The 23,234-nt window shown below is 35.3% G+C and overlaps 2 protein-coding genes across 2 annotated transcripts; one reads left to right on the top strand and one right to left on the bottom strand.

Annotated features, from left to right (window-relative positions):
• The first annotated feature begins 6,925 nt into the window (after window positions 1-6,925).
• LOC130743778 (uncharacterized) lies at window positions 6,926-7,384 on the top strand. The gene is made up of 2 exons (XM_057596007.1): window positions 6,926-7,256; window positions 7,374-7,384. The coding sequence occupies exons 1-2, from the start codon at window positions 6,926-6,928 to the stop codon at window positions 7,382-7,384; spliced, it is 342 nt and encodes a 113-aa protein (XP_057451990.1).
• Window positions 7,385-18,933: 11,549 nt separating this feature from the next.
• LOC130748760 (protein SMALL AUXIN UP-REGULATED RNA 12-like) lies at window positions 18,934-19,936 on the bottom strand. Its single transcript, XM_057602002.1, has one exon. The coding sequence runs from the start codon at window positions 19,876-19,878 to the stop codon at window positions 19,387-19,389; it is 492 nt and encodes a 163-aa protein (XP_057457985.1). The 5' UTR covers window positions 19,879-19,936; the 3' UTR covers window positions 18,934-19,386.
• Window positions 19,937-23,234: the final 3,298 nt, after the last annotated feature.

Below are 23,234 nucleotides of genomic sequence, written 5' to 3'. Positions count from 1 at the left end.
CATGTTGTTTTTATCATCTATCTCTCTAGAGCTAAGTTTGAGCCATATTGACTTGAATTCCCTGAATCATGTGCTTTCTTAAGCAATGGGCAAAGATTTGATTTGATTTGTATACGTTTTTTTTATAGGCAAATGTTAGTGGTTAGTAAGTTAGAAAATTCCTTTAAATTTTCCTTCCAGGATTCGAACCCTGGACCTTCTCCTTCCAACCTTTATGTCCCCTAACCCTTACCACTTGAGCTAGCCTTGTTCACATATCTATTATTAAGATACGTGAAGGGATGAAGGAGGTATACTCCTCAAACCATCAATTGTTTCTTCTATAAGATCTTTTTTGGAATTAGAATGACCCATTACTTCATGAGAATCAGCATTTTGTGAACTTCAAGAAGATAATCATTGGCTGAGAGTGAATGTTTTCTCATACTTTTCACCAATTTCAATATGCATATAGCGCAAACATCCAACAAGAAACACTTAGAGTGTAATTGAGAGAAAAATGAGATATCGGTTAGATGTCTACCCTCTGCACTGTTTGTATGTATGAGTATCATTACTCTTTTGAATTACATCTTCTACTTTATAATTTTAGCTTGTCTTTTGGAGGTAAATGTTATTAATTTCTTCCATGTTGGTGAGAAGTTGAACAATTGATCATTCGATTATAAAGAGGCTGTGACATTGAAGAAATGAGCCATGAAATGTCTTGGCATGGTGTATGACTGCTCAGATGACATTTCCCACTGCTAGATTGCTGATCAGATCTTGGCTAGACAGTACTCTTAGCTTAGTAGAGGGTGGCTTTAATTTCTGCAGGGGTTTCGGGTTTCTTGGGTAGTTTTTGGCGGGCTATGAGGGGTTCTATGAGTTTTTAGGCTTTGTTTGGGCTCTGGTGTTCCCTCTTCCTTTTTTTTTTTTTTTTTTTTCTTTTCTGTAGGTGGTCTTGTGTAGGTTTAGTAGGCTGTTTGTTTGGGTTTCTTTGGGGAGGTTTGTCGTGTTTTGCCTTCGTTCCTTGGGTCTTCTTTCGGCAGTTTAGACTTTTTGGTCCCTTTGAGGAGGTGTATTTCATGACTATTTTCTCATTTTTATATCAATATATAGATTTTGCGTTTGAAAAAAAAAAACGCCATGAAGCACCAATTGGTCTTGCTGCTCTAAGTGCGAGTATTTGTCAAAGATTTTTTCAGCGGAATCATCTTCAGCTTCAGACACGTTCTTGGAACGAATGTCTTGTCTAGTAAGATAGTTGAGAAGCTTAAAGCCCGTGAAAGCTTAAAGCACAAAAGGTGATTTTCTTCATTGAGTTTGAAATATACATGGTTAGAGTGTAAGTAGTGGGTTGAACAATGCATAATGCATTGCTTTGAATCTACCATGGATCGAAGAATTGGGAAGAGTTTGTTTGAAGGTTTGAAATTATATCACTGAGGAAATTGTATAAATGTGTTCGGTATGTATCTTATTCCCAAGAATATTTTAATGTTTTATTTAATTTCAAAATTAAAAAATTATAAAAATGGAAAAATGTGTGATAAAATTGTAGAAGTGGGTTGTTACATTTTTATATAGGTAACTTTCATTGTAAAATTGTCATCATTTACTTTGGTAATAGAAACATGACAAAATGTGTGTTAACTTTCTTGCAAGTTTTTTCAGAAAAAAAAAATTCCTATCAATAAATTATACTTGAGAATATTTTTATAAAACATGGATTATATACGAGACTTGTACACATAAAGATAAACTTGCTTATAAAAAAAACGTAAAGATAAACTTGGAAAGTAAACTTTTAAACCACAGGAAAAAATTGTAAATCCGTCGGTCAACGGTGAAAAAAATGTCCTTAATTAATTGGGTTGAATATGTCGGACTTGGACCAAAGTTTAGAAAGTAGCTATATTAGACTCAGGCTTTAGGCTGGCCCAACCTATTTTAATCCTCTCACATATTATGGGTGTATTTCGGAAAACAACATAAGTAAACACTTCTAACAACAAAAAGTGTAAGGACTCGTTTGATATGCCGTATTAGGTATGATAGTATTAGCTTATACAATACATTATGAGTTTATTCATTGTTTGGTGATGACATTGTATTGTATAAGCTTATCCATCAAAGTCCCTTTATACGTTAAAATGACGTATTATTTAATCCATCATGTGAGTGATGGATAAGACATGATAAGGTTATGATGTATAAGTCACCATCACCACCACCCTCCATTGCTGCCAACTAACACCACCATTGACACCACCACCGCCACCGGTGTTGCCGCCACCACCCGACCACCACCGCCCTACCGCCACCACCGACACCACAACCCTATCGCCACCACCACCATAATCGCCGCCACCACTCTATTACCACCACCGACACCACAACCACCACCCTATCTCCATCACCACCACCATTGGCCTCCACCCTCCACCGCCGCCGCCACCCTACTAAGCCGCCACCGCCTTACCACCACCACCCTATCGTCGCCAACACCACAACCACCATCGCTGCCACACCCCGATCACCACCACCGCCCTACCGCCACTACCACCACCACCATAATCTTCGTCACCACTCTATTGTCACCACCGCCACCACCGACACCACAACCACCACCCTATCGCCGCCACCACCACCATTGCCTCCACCCTCCACCGTAGCCGCCACCCTACCGCAGCCGCCACCGCCTTACCACCACCACCACCACCCTATCATCACCACCACCACAACCACCATCGCTGCCACCACCACCAGTAACCTATCTCCACTATCACCACCACCGCCACCAACACCAACCTACCACCATTGCCACCAGCACCACCAACCTACCACCACTTCCATCACCACCGCCACTACCGTTATAATCACCTCCATATTTGATTTTTATTATATATCATTATTCAATACTTCATTAAACATAAAATTGCATTAATTTAAACGATATGGTAAATTATACAGAGTATGACCAAACGCTGGATAGTATAAGAAAGTTATCAGGGCTTATACTATCAGGCTTAATACTATCAGGTCTTATACTATCAAGCCTTATACTATACGTCGCACCAAACGAGCCCTCAGCGTTTATTGATAAGCTCAAATGAAAAATTATTGAAATAAGTAAAAAATAAGCTCTAGGTATTCTTAAGCTAAAAACAATTTATTAGTAATCATTAACTATTTAAGTTGTGCCAAACACTTGTATTGACGCTTAGACTATAAGATATGCTCAAGTAAACTCTTCCAAATAACGCATGTCAATAACAAAAAAAAAACCAAATAGAGAGTGAAAGAAACCATTATCAACAGCGGTGGCACTCAACATGAGGGGCTTTCCTCCTCCACCAATGGGAGGCTTTTGACCTATTCAACTTGATTTCCTCCCTCTCTAATGAGGGTTTTATCATCTTCAATTTATATCTTTTACTTTCTCCCACCAACCACCACATCTCATTCTCTCTCTCTCTCCACCGTATTCTTTGAACCGTTATTGCAGTCACTACTTTTCATTCCCTTCATAGCCTCCTATTGATTGACTTCATACTACCTTTGTAAAGCTTGGTTTAGCGTGGTTGAGCCACTTGCTCTTGATTACCTCCATCACAACAAATGCGACTAGACATTGAAAATGGATTAAGCAAATAGGCTTGTTAGAGATAAATAAGCGTATTATCTTACGAGATATTCTTTTATATATTTTGTAATATGCCTCAGAATATTCCTTAGCATATTCTGTACTTTTATTATTATAAATAACATTGTCTACCTCACACACAATTGGTGGTGAGAGTATCCAATCTTACATGATATCATGTTTAGGTTCCAAACCCTAGCCTCCAAACCTTGTGCCGTCTCCCACCCACTATGAGTCCCATCTCTCTCCTCTACTCCAGCCTGTGACGTGCCTGCGACCCAACCGCCGCCATCATATTCTCCTCTGTTTTCACAGTTTCAAATATTTAATTATTATTTTGGTCGTAAAGGCTTAACTTTGGTTCTTTCCTTGCAATGGCTGCCAATGCTACTCCGTTGACTCTTTCCTTCACCACTATGGTGCATATGATTACAGTGAAACTTAAACCCAATAATTTTCTTCTTTGACGTAAACAGGTTACTATTCTTCTTCAGAATCAGAACTTGTTTGATATTGTTAATGCCACGGTTGATCCACCGCCAGAGTTTGTGCCACTGATCCCCCCTCCCGGTTTGTGTACTGGTGTTCTTGTTCCAAATCCTTCTTTTGCTCAGTGGCAGGCTCGCGATCGCAACGCCAACAGCCTCCTTCTATCATCTCTGACTGAGGAGGCCTTATCTGAGACTCTCGGCGATGTCACTGCTCGAGATGTTTGGACTGCTCTACACTCTGCTTATGCTTCACGGAGCAAGGCTCGTGAACTGCGTCTCTGCGATGAACTTCAACTCATGCGACGTGGTTCTCTCTCCGTCTCTAAGTATAGCCTGAAATTCCGCACCATTTGTGATCAGTTAGCTGCTATTGATGCACCTGTGGCTAATGATGACAAAGTTCATTGGTTTCTTCGTGGTCTTGGCCCCTCATATGCAAATTTTTCCACAGGTCAGCTTGATCAGGTACCTCTACCTTTTTTTGCTGACATTCTTTGTAAGGCCGAGAGCCATGCTATTTTTCAGGCTTCTCTTGAGGACTCTATGACCCCTCCGCCTGCTGCCTTCCATGCAAACACTCAGGCTCGCTCTTCTGGAAATCAGTCTTCCCCTAATGGAAACTGTAAAAATTTCAGTGGAGGGTTTAGTGGTGGAAATCATGGCCACTCTAATGGTGGCTCTCGTCAGCGTCGCAACAATGGTGGCTCTAGTCGTCGTGATTGTTATACTCCTCGCTGTCAAATTTTTCGTGAGCAAGGTCATTATGCTGCTAAGTGTCTGGTTCGCTGGGATCGTTCTTCTATGTCTGCAAATTTGGCACAATCATTTGCTGCGGGTTGTTCGTTGGACAACTCAAACCGTTCTGACTGGTATATGGATACAAGTGGCACCTCTCATATGACTCCTTCTCTATCTCAGCTAACAGACTCTCATGACTACTCTGGTAATGATCGTGTTCTTGTGGGTAATGGTGCTGGCTTACATATTTCCCATATTGGTTCTCGTTCTGTTTCACATTCTGTTCCTTTATCTAATGTTTTGGTTGTGCCTCGGTTAACTAAAAATCTTGTCTCTGTTAGCAAATTGACACATGACCATAATGCTAGAGCTATTTTTCTGGATGGTTCTTTTGTGCTTCAGAACCGAAAGACAGGCGCCATTCTAGGAAGGGGCCGATGTGAACAAGGATTTTATGTGCTGAATCAAGGACCGCAAGCGTTGCTTACTACCAATTCTCCATTACCTCGTGCCTCCTTTGAATTGTGGCACTCACGGTTAGGACATGTTAATTTTGACATCATTAAACAATTGCATAAACATGGTTGTTTAGATGTTTCCTCTATTTTGCCTAAGCCCATATGCTGCACTTCTTGTCAGATGGCTAAGAGTAAGCGTTTAGTCTTCTATGATAATCATAAACGAGCTTCTGCAGTTTTAGACCTTATACATTGTGATTTATGGGGACCGTCTCCCGTTGATTCCATTGATGATTTCTCTTACTTTGTTATTTTTGTGGATGACTTCTCCCGGTTTACTTGGTTTTATCCATTGAAGCGCAAGTATGATTTTTATGATGTGCTTGTTCGATTCAAAGCATTTGCATGATGTGCTTGTTCGCCATGTGCCTACTTCTCTCCAGCTTGTTGATATTTTCACTAAGGCGTTGCCTCGTCCATTGTTTGACCTTTTTAGATCCAAGCTTTGAGTTGGTCTAAATCCAACGCTAAGCTTGGGGGGGGGGGGGTGTTAGAGATAAATAAGCGTATTATCCTACGAGATATTCTTTTATATATTTTGTAATATGCCTCAGAATATTCCTTAGCATATTCTGTACTTTTATTATTATAAATAACATTGTCTACCACACACACAATTGGTGGTGAGAGTATCCAATCTTACAATGCTATTTATGTATCTTTGGGTTCTTTGCTTAAGAATTGAGTATTGCTCTTCGTGCTTATGAGCAGTGGCAGACCTTTTGGTGGACATAGAGGAGCTGTAGCTCCCTCAGAGATTTGGCCAAAAAAACTTTTAGTATATAGGATATATTATACTGTAAAAATCATATATGTTACCTAACAAGTGTCAATTGCAATGATAAGAAGTTGTTGTTTAAATTATATATTGAGTACAAAAAAAAAATATAAAACTAATAAAACTTATGTGAGCGTCACAATACCAATTTTTTTTTTTTAAAAAGTCACACTACTAGAAAAAGTAGAAAGAGTAGGGACTTACCCAACAAAACAAGCTTATAAAAATAAATATAATACTAATATTTTATGTAAGGAAATTTAGTTATTTCATTATTGTTAGCAACACTTTATGTTATTTTGATTTTAGTATATGATATCAATATATGAATTAACATATTTATGTACTTAGACTAATGACTTTTGATTCTCTATGAAATATTTTTTTAGTGTTAGTAAAATATTTCAAAATTTATATATTTAAATTTATTTGTGCTCCCCTATAAATTTAAATTTTGTTGAAGTTCCGCCACTGCTTATGAGATTTGACTTCCCCTGCTTACTTGATGTAAGTAACTAAGTATTGTGGATTGTTGTTGTGACTTTAATCTGTGACTCTTTTGACAAAAAATCATATTCATTTTTTTTTCTTACTTCTTTTCATATTTCACTTATCTTAACTTAACAGTGTCTATAACCAAACAACTACTATATATTTGGACTCACTTTATTCATTCTATTTTCACTCAACTTCTCTTCTCATCTCTATTTTTTTTAGTTGTCATATCACTTCGCTCTTTACTTTTTCCTATGACCAATGAGATGTCTTAAACATGTCGTGGAGGCTAAATTTATGTGACAGGTCGGTAAAATGGATCAAAAGGTGCTTGGAGTCCTGCACTGTATCCGTCTTATTCAATGGCAACCCATGTGAGGAATTTAAGATAGAGAAAAGGCTTAGGCAGGGTGACCCTATGACTCCGTTTTTTGAACCTTTTGTGGCATATGATCTCAATGGCTTGCTTAAGGAAGTTGTGGCGTCTGATAAATTCTCAGGCCGCAGGTTATGTGTGGAATGGGAGGTGAGGGTCTTAATGTTCCAGTTTGTAGATGACACTATCTATAAAGGGGATGATACCTTGCTAAATGTTATAGCAATGAAATGTATTTTACAATGCTTTGCATGCGTTGGTTTTAAGGTTCAATGCATGATTGATGAACACTATTTATGATATTCTAAGCATGATCATATTGCTTTTGTGCATTATTTTGATGACTTAGTTGAGTCTTGAACTATCATACCCATTTGAATTTTTGATAGAAAAGTGTTTAATTCTATGACCCTTTCCACTAGAACCAGATGAACCTGAAGCTCTAGCGATCCACCAAATGGGACAAATAATATATCATTCGAAAGTTAGAAGAAAGCTCTACAACTTTCATGTTAGCCCAACATCTGTATGTCTTTAGCTTGGTCAAAATTTTGTGCAATCATGCTTTCTCTGAAACTTGTGAATTTGAACAGTTTAGATTAAAACAATCACATCTTAAGTTACATAACTCAGACTTGGGCATGGTGTGAAGCCGCACAAACCTAGCATAAAGGGCTACAACTTTCTAGAAGAACACAAGTGAAGATTATGCCATTAAAAGGGTCTAGCATAGGTCCAAAACTTACTGATGTTATCGCACGGTAAATCGTGATGTGTTTGAAAGTAACGTACTCATTTTATATTAGAGTTGACTAAAGTCAAAGACCACTTACCCTTATTAGACTTGACCACTTGGGCAAGTGAAACACCGAAGAAAAGGCATAAGAACATCTTTAACCATGATATTCACTAAAGTATTTACATTTTACAACTCCCAATAATGCCACATTATCTACATCATTTTATTAATTTTTACTCCAACCCAACAACTCTAAAAAGTTTATATAAAAAAATTGTTTTATTAATTGCAAGTTTTATTTAAACCTTTACATTAAGCAATAATAATTGCAAACACACTTTTCATGTCTAAATTGAGTATCTACTCACATACCCTCACTAGCCATGTTAGAATTAAAAATATGCTCCAATGGTAATAGATATTGGTGGGAGTACCCCAATAATACTTGAAAATTGATTAGGTCAATCACCTTTTAATCTGTTGTCGTATTTTGTTACTATTTATTTTGTTACTATTTATAAGACCATTTTGAGACAATTATGCTTATTTTGAATGTAATCAGATCAATTAATGTATTGATTTTAATAAAGTTTATATAATCTTCTATGTTTACCCTTAATTAATGTATGACAAATTCTGTGATACCTTGATTTTTTTTTGTGTGGTACCAGCAATAAGCAATTTAGTAGATTATTATCATATTTCAGATTTAATTCTCAAAACCGAACCAATCTAATTCAAACAGAATGTTTTCAAATATATAAAATTTTATTTGTACATATATCATATCATTCATACTCACATATTTACGTTTTTATATGTTTATATAACTATTATGAAGATGTATTTGGATAAAAAGAGTTTTAAGTAATAATTTGAAATATATGCATGAAAGTGAACATATATTTGAAAAATATGTCATCAACTATATAGGATTAAAAAACAAATCTTCCTATTTTAGAGGTACTAAGCAAAGAAGGGGGAATGTGTGGTAGCTTGTTGGAGACTTTTTTTTAAAGAGAAATATATATATATATATATATATATATATATATATAATATGTTGAGAAACAATCCCACCCCAGACTTTTGTTAAGTCAGGATAGTTAGTTAAGGATTAATTCTTTACTTTTTGATTCAATTTAATTTCTATTTCTTCATTGATTTCGATATTCATTGCGTCTTTGAAAAATCGAAACCCAATCCTTTTGGATTGATTGAGATTTAAAAAAGAAAAAGAAAAAACTGATTGGATGATGAAGTGAAAATTAAAGTGATTGGATCAGATGAATTTTTCTCTCAAAATTGAACCAATTTAGACCGCAAACACCCCTACGTATCATTTACATGTACACCTTCATCAAAAAAGAAGAAAACAGAGATAAATGAGATAAGAAGTGCAGAGAGATAAAAGAAAAATGAGTGAAAATTGATAGTATGAAAGAGAAAGTAGAGTCTAAATGTATCAAAATTATATTTTTTCACCCATTTGTTGGAGTGGGCTCCAGTTCATATCAGTTGCTATTATCTGCAGCAACTCTTGACACTCCACCGTGGAAATCGAGTTGCTAAACATTGTTCTCAAAACCTAAAAGCAGCTCACCCACAAATTGCTCATAGAGTTTCACAATTTTAGTGCACTTTCATCAATGGAGATACCCTTACGGCCTTACCACTTTTTTCCCAAACAAAAAGTGCAAAGCGTGAGAATTAAGTGAGTCGACAAAGCAGCAGAACTGAAGGTCCGCAGACATATGATTTCATAATAAACGACGATGTCCCAAAGATATCACAAAACACTTTTTAATCATTTGGGGGCCAAAAAGTGCATTTTTTTAGGGCTAAGCCACAAATCACTTTCAATATTTCTTTTAATCCTTAACTAACTATCCCGTTCCTCACAGCTTGCCGTCTTAAGTCTCAAGACTAATCCTCATCCACAATTAGTGTACAAAGGGGTAAAGACTGATCAATAGATTTTTTTTCTATTCGTAAAAGTTTGAGATTGTTGTAATTTTTGCAGTAGTAACTCAATAAAATTTCAACTAAAATTACAATAAGAATCATAATAGTCTGAGGCGTGTCACATAACACTATCTTTGAGAGTTTATTCGCTCTAAATGTGACAACTCATCATAATACAATAGACTCTTTTAACCAATTGATTTGGATTCATAACTGGAGAAAACGAAGCACTAGAATATCAACCCACATAAAAATATATACAATACCTGGATAAAACTAATTTTTGCTACCTGTGTCTCTCAATTTCCCTCTACTTTCCCTTTGTTTTGTTCTTTTAGTTGTGGTATACATTGATAGATATATAGGAAATACTAATAGTTGTCTTAAAAAACGTAACATAAACCATGTTTAAAATTGATGTGTATCTCTTCACCCTTGTTAATTGCTCAAGAACATAATATATGAAAGCATAACGGTGAGCATATTCGTGGAACCTCAACTGACAAAAAATCCATTCCATTAAAAGCCAATAAACTTCAAACGTTAGGTACCCAACAAAACCATGGGAAGATTTTTTTTATAAGCAAACAAAACTATTCAAAGATAATTAAACTATGGCATTAAAAACAATTTAACCGGTTAAGAAACCATATAAATTCCATCAATGTAAAAATCATAGCTAAGAGCATCTCCAATGTAAGGTTTTTAGTTCTTATTTTTGAGTTAAGAACTAAGAACTGAGTTCTTAACCATTGAAGGGCTGACATGAAGTTTTATTTTTTGAGTTCTTAGCATAAAAATTATTTTTTCTCTCTCATCCAAATTACTTTATGAGTTTTGTTTTATTACTTTATGAAAATAAAAAGTATAAATAATGTGGTTGGTGTGACTAAATGAATAATTGTAAGAACTAAGAACTCATGGTTGGAGCAAAATTGTTTGAGAGTTACTTAAGCACATGTGGCAATACGGGCCCACATGAATAATGCTAAGAATTAAGAATTAAGAACTAGCGCTCTTAACAAGCTTTTTAGTTTTCTGTGTTCAAAAGTAATCTAACATTGCCCCGAATGAGCTCAACTACTAAGACCTAGGTGACATATAAGTTGGGTAGGGGATGTTTAGGGATCGATATTTGGATGGTGCAATTTATGTTTGCGATATAAAAAAAAATCAAACATAATTTAATATTTTAATTTTCAAATTAGTAACAAGATCTTTAAGATACTTATTCACTTTAGTTTAAAAATATACTTATTCACTTTACCAATTTAAGATTTAAATCATGTTTAAACAAATGTGTACCAAAAAAAAAAAATGTGTTGTGTGGTGTACAATTGATTTGTGGTGTATATGGTGATTAACTCACATCATCCTTTAATCATGAGGTAAAGATTTCGGTCATCACATGGGTACTTATATGGGCTCACTCAAAAATCATGTTTAAACAATTCATTATATAATTCATCATAGTTTTATTTTTTTTGTCGAACATTAATTCATCATAGTTTTTTTATACATCAGAAAGATAAATTGTACTCGTCATGGATTGATCCCTGGACCTCCCACACCCAACCCACATGTCTCATAGCTCTTATCACTTGAGCTATCATTTGGGAACCAATTCATCATAGTTAGTTTAATATTAGAGAAAAAGTTTGATGCACCGACGGTGTAAAGTTTTTTTACACCGTCAACCAATCAGATTTCAAGGATGTGAGAAATCTCTCTTTTCATTTAATTTCTTTAATTGACATGTCACATCCTTGAAATCTGATTGGTTGACGGTGTAAAAAAACTTTACACCGTCGGTGCATCAAAATTAAACTCTTAATATTATTATTTTCCTGTTTCGAAAAAAAATTATATTATTTTCCTATGTATATAAAAAAAGTTTAAACTTATTTGTAAAAGGAATTTAATAGGTACCCTCCAAACTAAAATTTAGAATAGGAAAATATCCAAGTTTAATTGCACTTTTGATGTATTTACTGTATTTTGTAACACCCTCTAAACCCCGCATAATAATATATCATAAATCAGAGTAAAATGCATAACACAGAGGGTGTCACACTTATTCTCCAGAAACATAAATCAAAACACCTGTCATGCTCATAATAAATATATAAATTTTCCAACATTAATGTCGCAACATCATATGCATAGCACAGCGGATTTATTTCAACTCCAAAATTTAACATAAAGAGAGTTCATAGGTAACTCTTAACATCAAGGTACAAAACTAAACGTTTCCCGGTGTTACATAACAGAGCATGACTCCCCTAACTAAACCGTAAATGAAAGACTAGCTCCTCCAACTAACCCTCGCGAGAAGCTCCACTATCTTTGGTACCTGAGCGATGTCGCATAGAACATCATTCCAACAGAAGGGTGAGAACTCATATCATATGGATAAGCATAATAATAAATAATGTAAAAGCTTATCTATGCTCCACATAAATTACTCACATTCACTAACAAATAATAAATTATGTAATTTTAACATAATTAATCAAGTTCACAATTATGGCAAATACTCCATAAATTATAGCTCAATTAGAACATATATAATAGTCTCTAATTACCACCACATCAAATCTCTCCAAAAATATCACCATAACACATATGACTCAAGTGAGACCCGTGCAAATGCCTTTGGTACCAAAGTTGTTATCCTTAGCGGTATCACTGCATCCACTCCAGACAGATAACCACCAATAAAGCCCTCGCTCTAGGCTTCAAAACCACTCCAGTTTTGGGACAAGTCACTAGCCTCCACGAGAACTAGCAAACATTGCCTCTTGACAACTATGCAGTGTATTGTGCAAAACTCAACTAACATATGCATATTCAGACCATCTCCAAGTCCTAATTATTTTAGCATATTCATCACCAGTTGCACAAAACACATATTACATGTTATCAATTATACAACTTGCAATCACAACAACTTAGCATCTCAAACATAACATCAATTCAGAAACAACATCATATAATGATTATTAAAAATAGATGTAAATTAAATATAATTCATATATAACAGGTTCTGCAACTATTTCCTAAAGACTGGATTTCTCTCTAAATTTTCCCAAAAACTCGCGACATGCTCATGCTCGCCATCTCGCGACATCTCACTGCACAACTCGCCATGTCGCGACATCTCACGACATCTCCCTACGCAACTCGCCATGTCGCTGAATAACTCGCCATGTCGCGACATCTCACGACATCTCCCTACGCAACTCGCCATGTCGCGACATCTTGCGACATGTTCTTGCGCAACTCGCCATGTGCGCGCACCACACATCTAATGAACTATTAAACAGATGTAAATTATCAAATATACTCAGAAAAATCTAATATTTTTATCATGGTTCCGTATACACGTTTTGTAAACCTCTATAAATTTTCAAGTCACAATTCAAAGTACAAAAATCAGGAAAAATCGTACACTAACCGCAGTTCGTAAGAAACTGGACACCTTAACCTATACTCACTAAAATACACATAACTCGAGCTACAGACGTCGGAATGACGTGAAACCAGTGACAAACGTTTCGTAACAGAAAAACCTACAACTTTTATGAAGACTACTTCTTCAAATTCTGCCATTAATATAGCACGAAAAAGGGTACAAGAGAACGTAAATTTCTGCGCATCATGCAAGCCTATCATCTACCCCCAAAATCATCTAAAAGCCAAACCCTAACTATTTCAATTTGGGAATTTTTGCAACCTAGGGTTCCTAAATCATGCTTTCTATCATTATCCACTATCATACCAATCCATAAAACATGAATTCAAACCCTTACCTCTTGTAGATCAGTTCTAAGTTTTCTCCTCTTTTCTCCTCTCCTTCTCTGCTTTCACGTGTTTCTTGTTCTGCTTCTCTTCTAATCCTTATTTTTTTTCTTTTCTTTCTTTCTATTTCACTCCTAACCCTTAAATAGCCATACAATGGGCCCCACACTCAATTACTCATACTAAACCCTAAAACCGTATTTATCTATATCACATAATCACTTAATTATCTAACAAAATCACTTAATTACCATATACCATAATACTAATTAAAATAAAATAATAAATAACCTAATAACAGAAAATGGGGTGTTACAACTCTCCCCCACTTAAGAATTTTCGCCCTCGAAAATTTCCTTAAACGAACAACTCGGGATAGGAATTCCAAAACAGTATCGATTGTGTCATAAACACATATCGAATACAAAAAGAATTAGACATGCTAATAACCCTAGACTACTGACCAATCATGCTCTGATACCACTAATGTAACACCCTCTAAACCCCGCATAATAATATATCATAAATCAGAGTAAAATGCATAACACAGAGGGTGTCACACTTATTCTCCAGAAACATAAATCAAAACACCTGTCATGCTCATAATAAATATATAAATTTTCCAACATTAATGTCGCAACATCATATGCATAGCACAGCGGATTTATTTCAACTCCAAAATTTAACATAAAGAGAGTTCATAGGTAACTCTTAACATCAAGGTACAAAACTAAACGTTTCCCGGTGTTACATAACAGAGCATGACTCCCCTAACTAAACCGTAAATGAAAGACTAGCTCCTCCAACTAACCCTCGCGAGAAGCTCCACTATCTTTGGTACCTGAGCGATGTCGCATAGAACATCATTCCAACAGAAGGGTGAGAACTCATATCATATGGATAAGCATAATAATAAATAATGTAAAAGCTTATCTATGCTCCACATAAATTACTCACATTCACTAACAAATAATAAATTATGTAATTTTAACATAATTAATCAAGTTCACAATTATGGCAAATACTCCATAAATTATAGCTCAATTAGAACATATATAATAGTCTCTAATTACCACCACATCAAATCTCTCCAAAAATATCACCATAACACATATGACTCAAGTGAGACCCGTGCAAATGCCTTTGGTACCAAAGTTGTTATCCTTAGTGGTATCACCGCATCCACTCCAGACAGATAACCACCAATAAAGCCCTCGCTCTAGGCTTCAAAACCACTCCAGTTTTGGGACAAGTCACTAGCCTCCACGAGAACTAGCAAACATTGCCTCTTGACAACTATGCAGTGTATTGTGCAAAACTCAACTAACATATGCATATTCAGACCATCTCCAAGTCCTAATTATTTTAGCATATTCATCACCAGTTGCACAAAACACATATTACATGTTATCAATTATACAACTTGCAATCACAACAACTTAGCATCTCAAACATAACATCAATTCAGAAACAACATCATATAATGATTATTAAAAATAGATGTAAATTAAATATAATTCATATATAACAGGTTCTGCAACTATTTCCTAAAGACTGGATTTCTCTCTAAATTTTCCCAAAAACTCGCGACATGCTCATGCTCGCCATCTCGCGACATCTCACTGCACAACTCGCCATGTCGCGACATCTCACGACATCTCCCTACGCAACTCGCCATGTCGCTGAATAACTCGCCATGTCGCGACATCTCACGACATCTCCCTACGCAACTCGCCATGTCGCGACATCTTGCGACATGTTCCTGCGCAACTCGCCATGTGCGCGCACCACACATCTAATGAACTATTAAACAGATGTAAATTATCAAATATACTCAGAAAAATCTAATATTTTTATCATGGTTCCGTATACACGTTTTGTAAACCTCTATAAATTTTCAAGTCACAATTCAAAGTACAAAAATCAGGAAAAATCGTACACTAACCGCAGTTCGTAAGAAACTGGACACCTTAACCTATACTCACTAAAATACACATAACTCGAGCTACAGACGTCGGAATGACGTGAAACCAGTGGCAAACGTTTCGTAACAGAAAAACCTACAACTTTTATGAAGACTACTTCTTCAAATTCTGCCATTAACATAGCACGAAAAAGGGTACAAGAGAACGTAAATTTCTGCGCATCATGCAAGCCTATCATCTACCCCCAAAATCATCTAAAAGCCAAACCCTAACTATTTCAATTTGGGAATTTTTGCAACCTAGGGTTCCTAAATCATGCTTTCTATCATTATCCACTATCATACCAATCCATAAAACATGAATTCAAACCCTTACCTCTTGTAGATCAGTTCTAAGTTTTCTCCTCTTTTCTCCTCTCCTTCTCTGCTTTCACGTGTTTCTTGTTCTGCTTCTCTTCTAATCCTTATTTTTTTTCTTTTCTTTCTTTCTATTTCACTCCTAACCCTTAAATAGCCATACAATGGGCCCCACACTCAATTACTCATACTAAACCCTAAAACCGTATTTATCTATATCACATAATCACTTAATTATCTAACAAAATCACTTAATTACCATATACCATAATACTAATTAAAATAAAATAATAAATAACCTAATAACAGAAAATGGGGTGTTACATATTTGATGTCTGATTTTGGTCAAGTAATAAATATTAGCAATTTTTTTTGAAAGCTGAAACAATTTTTTTATTAAAGTATTAGTCATTTAATTTTTACTCTTAAAACTCATTAACTAATATATTAAATTTCACTAAATAATATAAAAATACCCCAAATTTTTCTATTGATTTTTTTTTGATACATCGGAAAGATAAATTGCACTCGCAAGAAATCTATCGAGCCCTAGACCTCCCCCTACCCAACCCATATATCCCCAGCTCCTACCACTTGAGCTATCCTACGGGGATAATTATTAAGTCCTAATCTCACATCTAAAAAATTTCTTTAAAATCTATTGATATTTTATTAATTTTTTTGTTTTGTATTTTACATTCCAAATCCATTAGTAACCTGAAACGTTTTAATTTTAATAGAAAAATGAAGATTTAAGAATTTTAAATATATTAGATTCGAGATAGAGATCAATTTTCCTCAAGTTTGAAAGTAGAGTGACATCATTAGCTGGAAAAAACTAGAATGACCAAATTGCACAAAATCAAATTACAAGATGGTCAAAAGTATAATTAAGCCAAATATCAAGAAAACATTTTCCATGAGAAAAATGTATGGAAAAGGATGGGACTCTATTTCAAATATTTCAATGTATTCTCGCTTAAAGTTACCATCATATATAGAGCATGTTTAGTTTATAATTTACAAATTTGAGATCTGAGTTCTTGTTTTGGCACTAACTTTTTTTTGTCTTTTTGACCGCTGTCAATTCGATTAGGAATCTTAGACGGTTTCTCCCAACAAATAGTTATTTCAGAGTTTAAACTTGTGTCTTCACCTTTATGAGGATTTAGTTTGTCTATCACTAGATCAACATGTTATTGGTATTTTTACATTATTTAATTAGTTTTTGTTCAATTTCAATTTCATGTTCTATTTGATTAATTTTTTTTAGTAATTCTTATAAAATGTTTTACATTTATTTTGGCATTTGACGATGTTCCCACCGTTTGAGAAATTGTAAGTTGTAACTGCCCCTCTCAATAAATGATTTTGGTGAGATTTGAACTTGTATTATAATATTTTATATTGAATCATAATTTTTACTAAACACATTATTTGTAAATTGAATTTAAATTTTACATCCCAAATTAAATTGTAGAGTATATAAGTTATAATTAACATATATCAAATTTAGCCATCCATGGTTAGAATCAAATAATGAGATGAAAAATATTTTTTTGATAACAAAAAGATAATTTTATTGAATGAGAGAATTGCATAATCACAACCCTCTCATGAAGTAGAGAAATAGAACATATTGAAACAACCCCGGCCCCTAGGAAGGCTAGACTAAGAGAATTGAGATGAAAAATATTTACAAAAAGATAAAAATATCTAGATTTGTTAAATTAAATTAATATGAATTATAGTAAAACAATTATTAACTTAAGTTGTTGGGTAGTAAAGGAAACATCAACTGTTCTATATTACATTTCTAGCATGTCCCTTGAATCGCGTTTTGCTGAAATTCAACATTTTAAATTAGAATAGGGACAATCAAGAATGAACTTTGTCACTTAGGTAGCGTTTGGTAGACAGGTAGGAAGATAACGGAACATGACACATGGGTTCCGTTCTGTGTTTGTCGTGTTTTTAAGATAGAACGGAACGGGACAAAAGGCTCAAGGAACGGGACACTTTGGTTCCCTGGAAAAGGGTGGAACAGAAGGGAACGGAACGGAACCCTCTCTTAAAACTTTTGCAAGTTCAAAAATACCCCTAATTTATATTTGAAATTTTATGTATCTAAACAATTTAAAATCACTTATAAAATTGAAAAGCACTTATTATATTTATAGACAAAGTTAAATAAAAATCTACTTTTTCAAAAAAAATCACTTAAAATAAAATCAATTATTTTTTTCAAAGTAAAATCACTTTTTGTAAGCAATGATAAACGAGCCAATTAGAGCGCGTTTGATTCAACTTATTTTGGAAAAATAATTTTTTAATAAAAAAATCACTTTTAAAATAAAAAAAATCACTTAAAAAAAAAACTTTTTTAATCAAATATCACTTTTTGTGTTTGTTTCATGAGTTCAATTTGTTTCTATGCAAAATGTTCAATTGAGTTCAATTTGTTTTCCTCAATCAAATATTAAACATGCAGGGTTATATATGTAATTAAAATCATGGTTCTGTTCTATTGACTTGGAGTTACCAAACACAACACATAGAACATTATTGTCCTGTTCCATCCTGTTATGTTCCGTTCCGTTCTTTTCTGTCCTGTTTCGTTCAGTCACCAAACGCTACCTTAATCATAAAGATCTTGATACCAGTGAACCAATTATTTTAAAAACTTAAGTTGTTGGTAGTAAAAGACATATGAATATATTTTTAACACAGGTGATGATACAAAAATTCAAAATAAAATTGTTATATCAGAATTTCTTACACAATATATTCCAATTTAATTAACTATTCATAGTTAGATCCAATTGTTTAGTCCTGAATGATAGCTCAAGTGGTAAAAGCTTACATATGAGTTGGGTGAGAGATATCGAGAGATCAATCCCTGAAGTGTGCAATTTATCTTTCTAATGTAAAAAAAATCAAATTGTTAAGATTTAATTTTCGCAACAAAATATCTCTTTTTGATGGAAAATATCTTCTTTTTATTTTTATCTTTTAATTAAAGAAAAACATTAAAAGAGATTATTTTATTCCATGAATAAAACAGTCAAACTAAATTTCAATATTTGAATATAACTATAAGGCTAGCAAGTCTTAATTGGGACACTAATAAGGAAATTAGATGCTGGAAAGAAAGTAATTAACACAACAACAAGCTCTTAATTTGACATCTTGTTCCATATATCATGATGAAAAGGGCTATTAACTAATCAACACATTTTTTTACATTTTCTCAACACACTTTTTTACTATGAGATGTATTTCATGTGGATTGAACCAGAAACAACTTATGATATGTATGAATCAACTTCTCTTTCTTTGAAATTAATTTTGGTATTTAAAAGCTACTCATCACATAAGCTTTTTTCCAAAATTAATTTTGATTTTAGAATAAATTCTAGAAGGATTTCGATCCAAACATATGCAGTTAGTGGTGAAATTCAAATGAGTTTCATCTAATACTAAAAACTATATTTAAAGAAATTAAAATGCATCAAATAATGAAATCATAGCATTGTTTTGTTATGAATCAGTATATGACTATATATCTACCATTTTTTATGAGTAGTAGTTTTGAGAAACCATGGAGTTATCACAGGAATTCCAGCTTCCAGCATCATCTGATGATCCATCATCTTGAAGCCATTGTTGTGCAGCAAGTATCCTCTCAAGCTCACAAGGCCTGCAAGGAATGGTGACTGCACCTTCATGTTCAAATCCATACTCTTCAGCTGCTTGCTCCAACAGCCTCAAGAAAATAGGGTTTGATAAACAGCTTATTGGAAGCACAAATCTCTTTGCTTCAGCTTCTTCCCTTCCTTCAGCAATCACAGCAAAATGCCCTTCCTTCACATCCTCTGGCACAGAGGAGGCAGAATCATAGCAAGCTTCTTCTTTGTATTGCTGATCAAAATTTGAACTTGCTTTTTTGTTTCTTCTTAGTAAGAGCTTCTTGGGAAGCTTCTCAACTACAAATTTGAGGCTCACAATGCCACCTCCACTACTACTAGTACTATTACTACCCTTCTTTCTGATAATATTCTTGGCCATGATGACAATTAAGGATATATTGGAACCTTTGGAAGTGTTTATTTATGTTTAAGATGAGGGCTTGGTTTTCAGTGTATGTGGAATTAACCTAGCATATGCTTATATAGAGTCAGAGTCAGTATGAGAATCTGTAGTGAACTTTGATAGATAAGGTTTTGTTTGGACGGTAGCTGAATATGATTAAAAAGTAAGAAACGAGTAAGAGAGATGGTTGGCGTGTTAAATAAATTGGAGACCGGTGCATGTGGGTGCATTGTCTGCGACCTCTCTAGCTACTATGAAACGTCCCTTTTTTGTGTTGTCATGTCTCGCTTCGATTATGTAATTATAATTACTGATGCTGTCTGTACTTTTCAAACTCTTCCCATCGTTTATTTTCTCCATCCTTTTCTACTCCTAGCCTACCTTCATCATGTAAAATTGTAGACCATTTTTTGCACATTGGTTATACTAATGAAATTCATGAAATGAGATTGCTCGGTTCCCTTGTTTCCGGCCGGTAGTGATGTGTGGCTTCGAATGGCTCTGCTTACACGACGAAGCTTCGTAAACGCGGCAGAAGGTGTATAGTATCTGTAGAAGACACTCCAAAGCTCAAGGTATTGAGAAAGTAAATATAGAATCTTAGAATTGAGAAGAACTCGAAGTTTAGCATTACAACGAGCAAATACTTAATGTATTTAATTAGAGGCTCAGAGTCTATCATAGTTGTCCCTGCAAGTCGTTAGAAAGCCTTGTACGTAGAAGGACTTCCGAAATAGTCGTTGTTGCCCATGGACAACTTTGTGCAATCATTCATGAGAATGTTATCATATGACTAATCAGCCTTAGACAGGATGAGTTGTTCTTTGTTCCGGTATGGAACCGCAGACTAAGGCTAACCAATATCGAGAGCAAGCGAGACTAAACAAAGTGAGTAAAATGCGTGAAAAATGATAGGGGCCCCGCCGCTTGGGCGGTCCTTCTTTATTTATAGTTGGGTTTTGATCCGGTTGGATCATGGGTTACCCGGCCCATCTAATACATGATTCGGTCAGCCTAAGTAATATACATATTGATCAGCCCATACCATACCACAAGCCCTCAAGACATTGAGGCTTAGTATAAGGCGAAAGTGTCTTTAATAAGCCCTCATGATGCAATTAGAATGGGCGTGTAAATCATAACATGTGTTCATTTGAGTAAAAGTAAATAATAATAATAACCACGTCAAACCAGCTCTTTCCCCTTCTTCTTTTCTTGCGTGTTCAACCTAACCTGTCAAATCTCTGAGCCTATTACCTGCTACGCCCTGACTGTGGAAAGAATCATCATTGCTTTTCCTGCTACAATTACATCAACAGATATCCACAAATATTTTGGAACTTGAGCCGCAGCATTACCGCGTCTTTAAATCCCACCAACATGATTACCATCATAAAAAATAAATGCGATTAAAAGCACATAAAATGAATTCAAACACAAAAGGTTGTACCGTTCCAGCGACTCCTGGAACGTCATGATTGCCGGACTAAAATGTCCTTTCCACTTGGCCTTTTCAATGAATCACGTCCGTTCAAATTCAAATCCTTGATCGACGTGTCCTCTTTTAATATGAACATCAAACTTGACTCTTGAATACCCAAATGTAAGCACGTGTTCACTCATCTGGTAATTAATGTACCTTTTCATCTCACCCTTTCATCCTCCTTCCTTCTCTATATAAAGCCCCCTATTTTACCCCTCTCAACACTTACCTGCAATTCCTTACTACCAACATTCTTTTCAAGTAAAACACAAACCCACATACTGCTTCTTCTCTGCCAAACCCGCTTTCCTATTTCCTGCGTTCGTCATCAACCAACCCAGCAGAGTCCTTGAAGTTCCAAACTTTCTCTCAGGTAACAATCTTCTTCCCTTTTCTTCTTTATTTCATACTTTCACATGAACTTGCGCATAAAAGTTTCTATTTTTGATACCCATAACTCTTTCTCTACCCAGAAACACTTCCTAAACCTTGCATTGTAAACTAAAAACTTATACTCTATTCCTTCTTCATCTTACTTCTAAACCTTTCACTTTCAGGACACTTTGAAAATGGTTTCTAAACGCACCCGTAAAGAGGCTTCTACTCCTAGTGTTCCACCTATTGCCGATTCCCTATGGGTGGCTAGTAAAATCAAAAAACAATTCTCTAAATACTCTACTCCAAAAGCTATTATAGATTTAGTCACTAAATACAACTTTAGGAAAGATGGCCTAGATGCACATTTGGACATAATTCCCTGCGCCCCTGATGAGCCGTGTTGTTTTGGGGGACCAGATAATCAGGGGCGAAACTTCACCTATCTCTTTGAAAACTTATTTTTCGATTTGAAGTATACTCTGCCTTTCTCTGATTTCACCTGTTCCGTTTTAACCCTTCTGAATGTAGCTCCTACCCAACTTCATGGCAATGCTTGGGCGTATCTAAAAGCCTTTGAAATTTTATGCCTAACTCTAAAAATTGAACCCACCAGTAATAAGTTTTTCTACTTTTTTGAGACATGTGGGCGAAACGTTAGAGGTGAATACGTTTCGCTTGCTACTGCTAGGGGTTTAGGGCTATTCACTTTATTCAAAAGTCACTATAAACACTTCAAAGGAAAATTTTTCAAACTCCGTGAATCAGAACCCTGTAAAGATATTTTTTACTTTGATGACGGGAGTCCCCGATTTCCGTTCTACTGGACGAACCAATATGAAGGCATCATCAAAATTTCCGAGGATGCCTTGACTGAATCAGAATTAGTAGATTGCCAACTTTTATCTGGCTTAGGATTGAACCTTGCAGATTTTATGGCCGCCCTTTCTAAGAATGAAGTGGGTAAATACATTGGTAAGGCATCTCATTATGCATTTTACCTTTCCACTTTATATTAAAATCTTCTTATATTCTAACACCACTATACTACTGCAGGTAAAATGGCTCGCCTTACTGAAGAAGATCTCCTCCGCTTTCACCGTGAACAACAGGCCGCCCGTGAAAAAAGGAATCCTTCAAAGTCTGTTGCCGACCAAGACACCAGCCATTCTGGCACAGAAGTTGGTCGCCCCGCCAAGAAAAAGAAAAAGACTGAAGAACCTGCCTCTCAGAAGAACAAAGCTTCGAACCAGACTTCCTTAGAGCAATTTATGAACAGAAATGATTCGCCAGGGGCGAATAAAGGCTGCTCATCAAGCACTCCGCCTATTTGCTGGAAGAACTTGCTGAAGGAGTTTGAAGAACTGACCTCCACTGAAGTAACTTCACTTTGGGATTCAAAGATAGATTTCAACTCTCTGGTGGAGACAAACTTGGTTTTTGAAGCTGACCGTGAGAAGATGAGGAAGATGGG

The sequence above is a fragment of the Lotus japonicus genome, chromosome 3 (assembly GCF_012489685.1).
Source record: "Lotus japonicus ecotype B-129 chromosome 3, LjGifu_v1.2".
In the NCBI taxonomy this organism is placed as follows: Eukaryota; Viridiplantae; Streptophyta; class Magnoliopsida; order Fabales; family Fabaceae; genus Lotus; species Lotus japonicus.
Note: the sequence above shows the minus strand (reverse complement) of the source record. Positions and strands in the feature narration are given on the sequence as shown.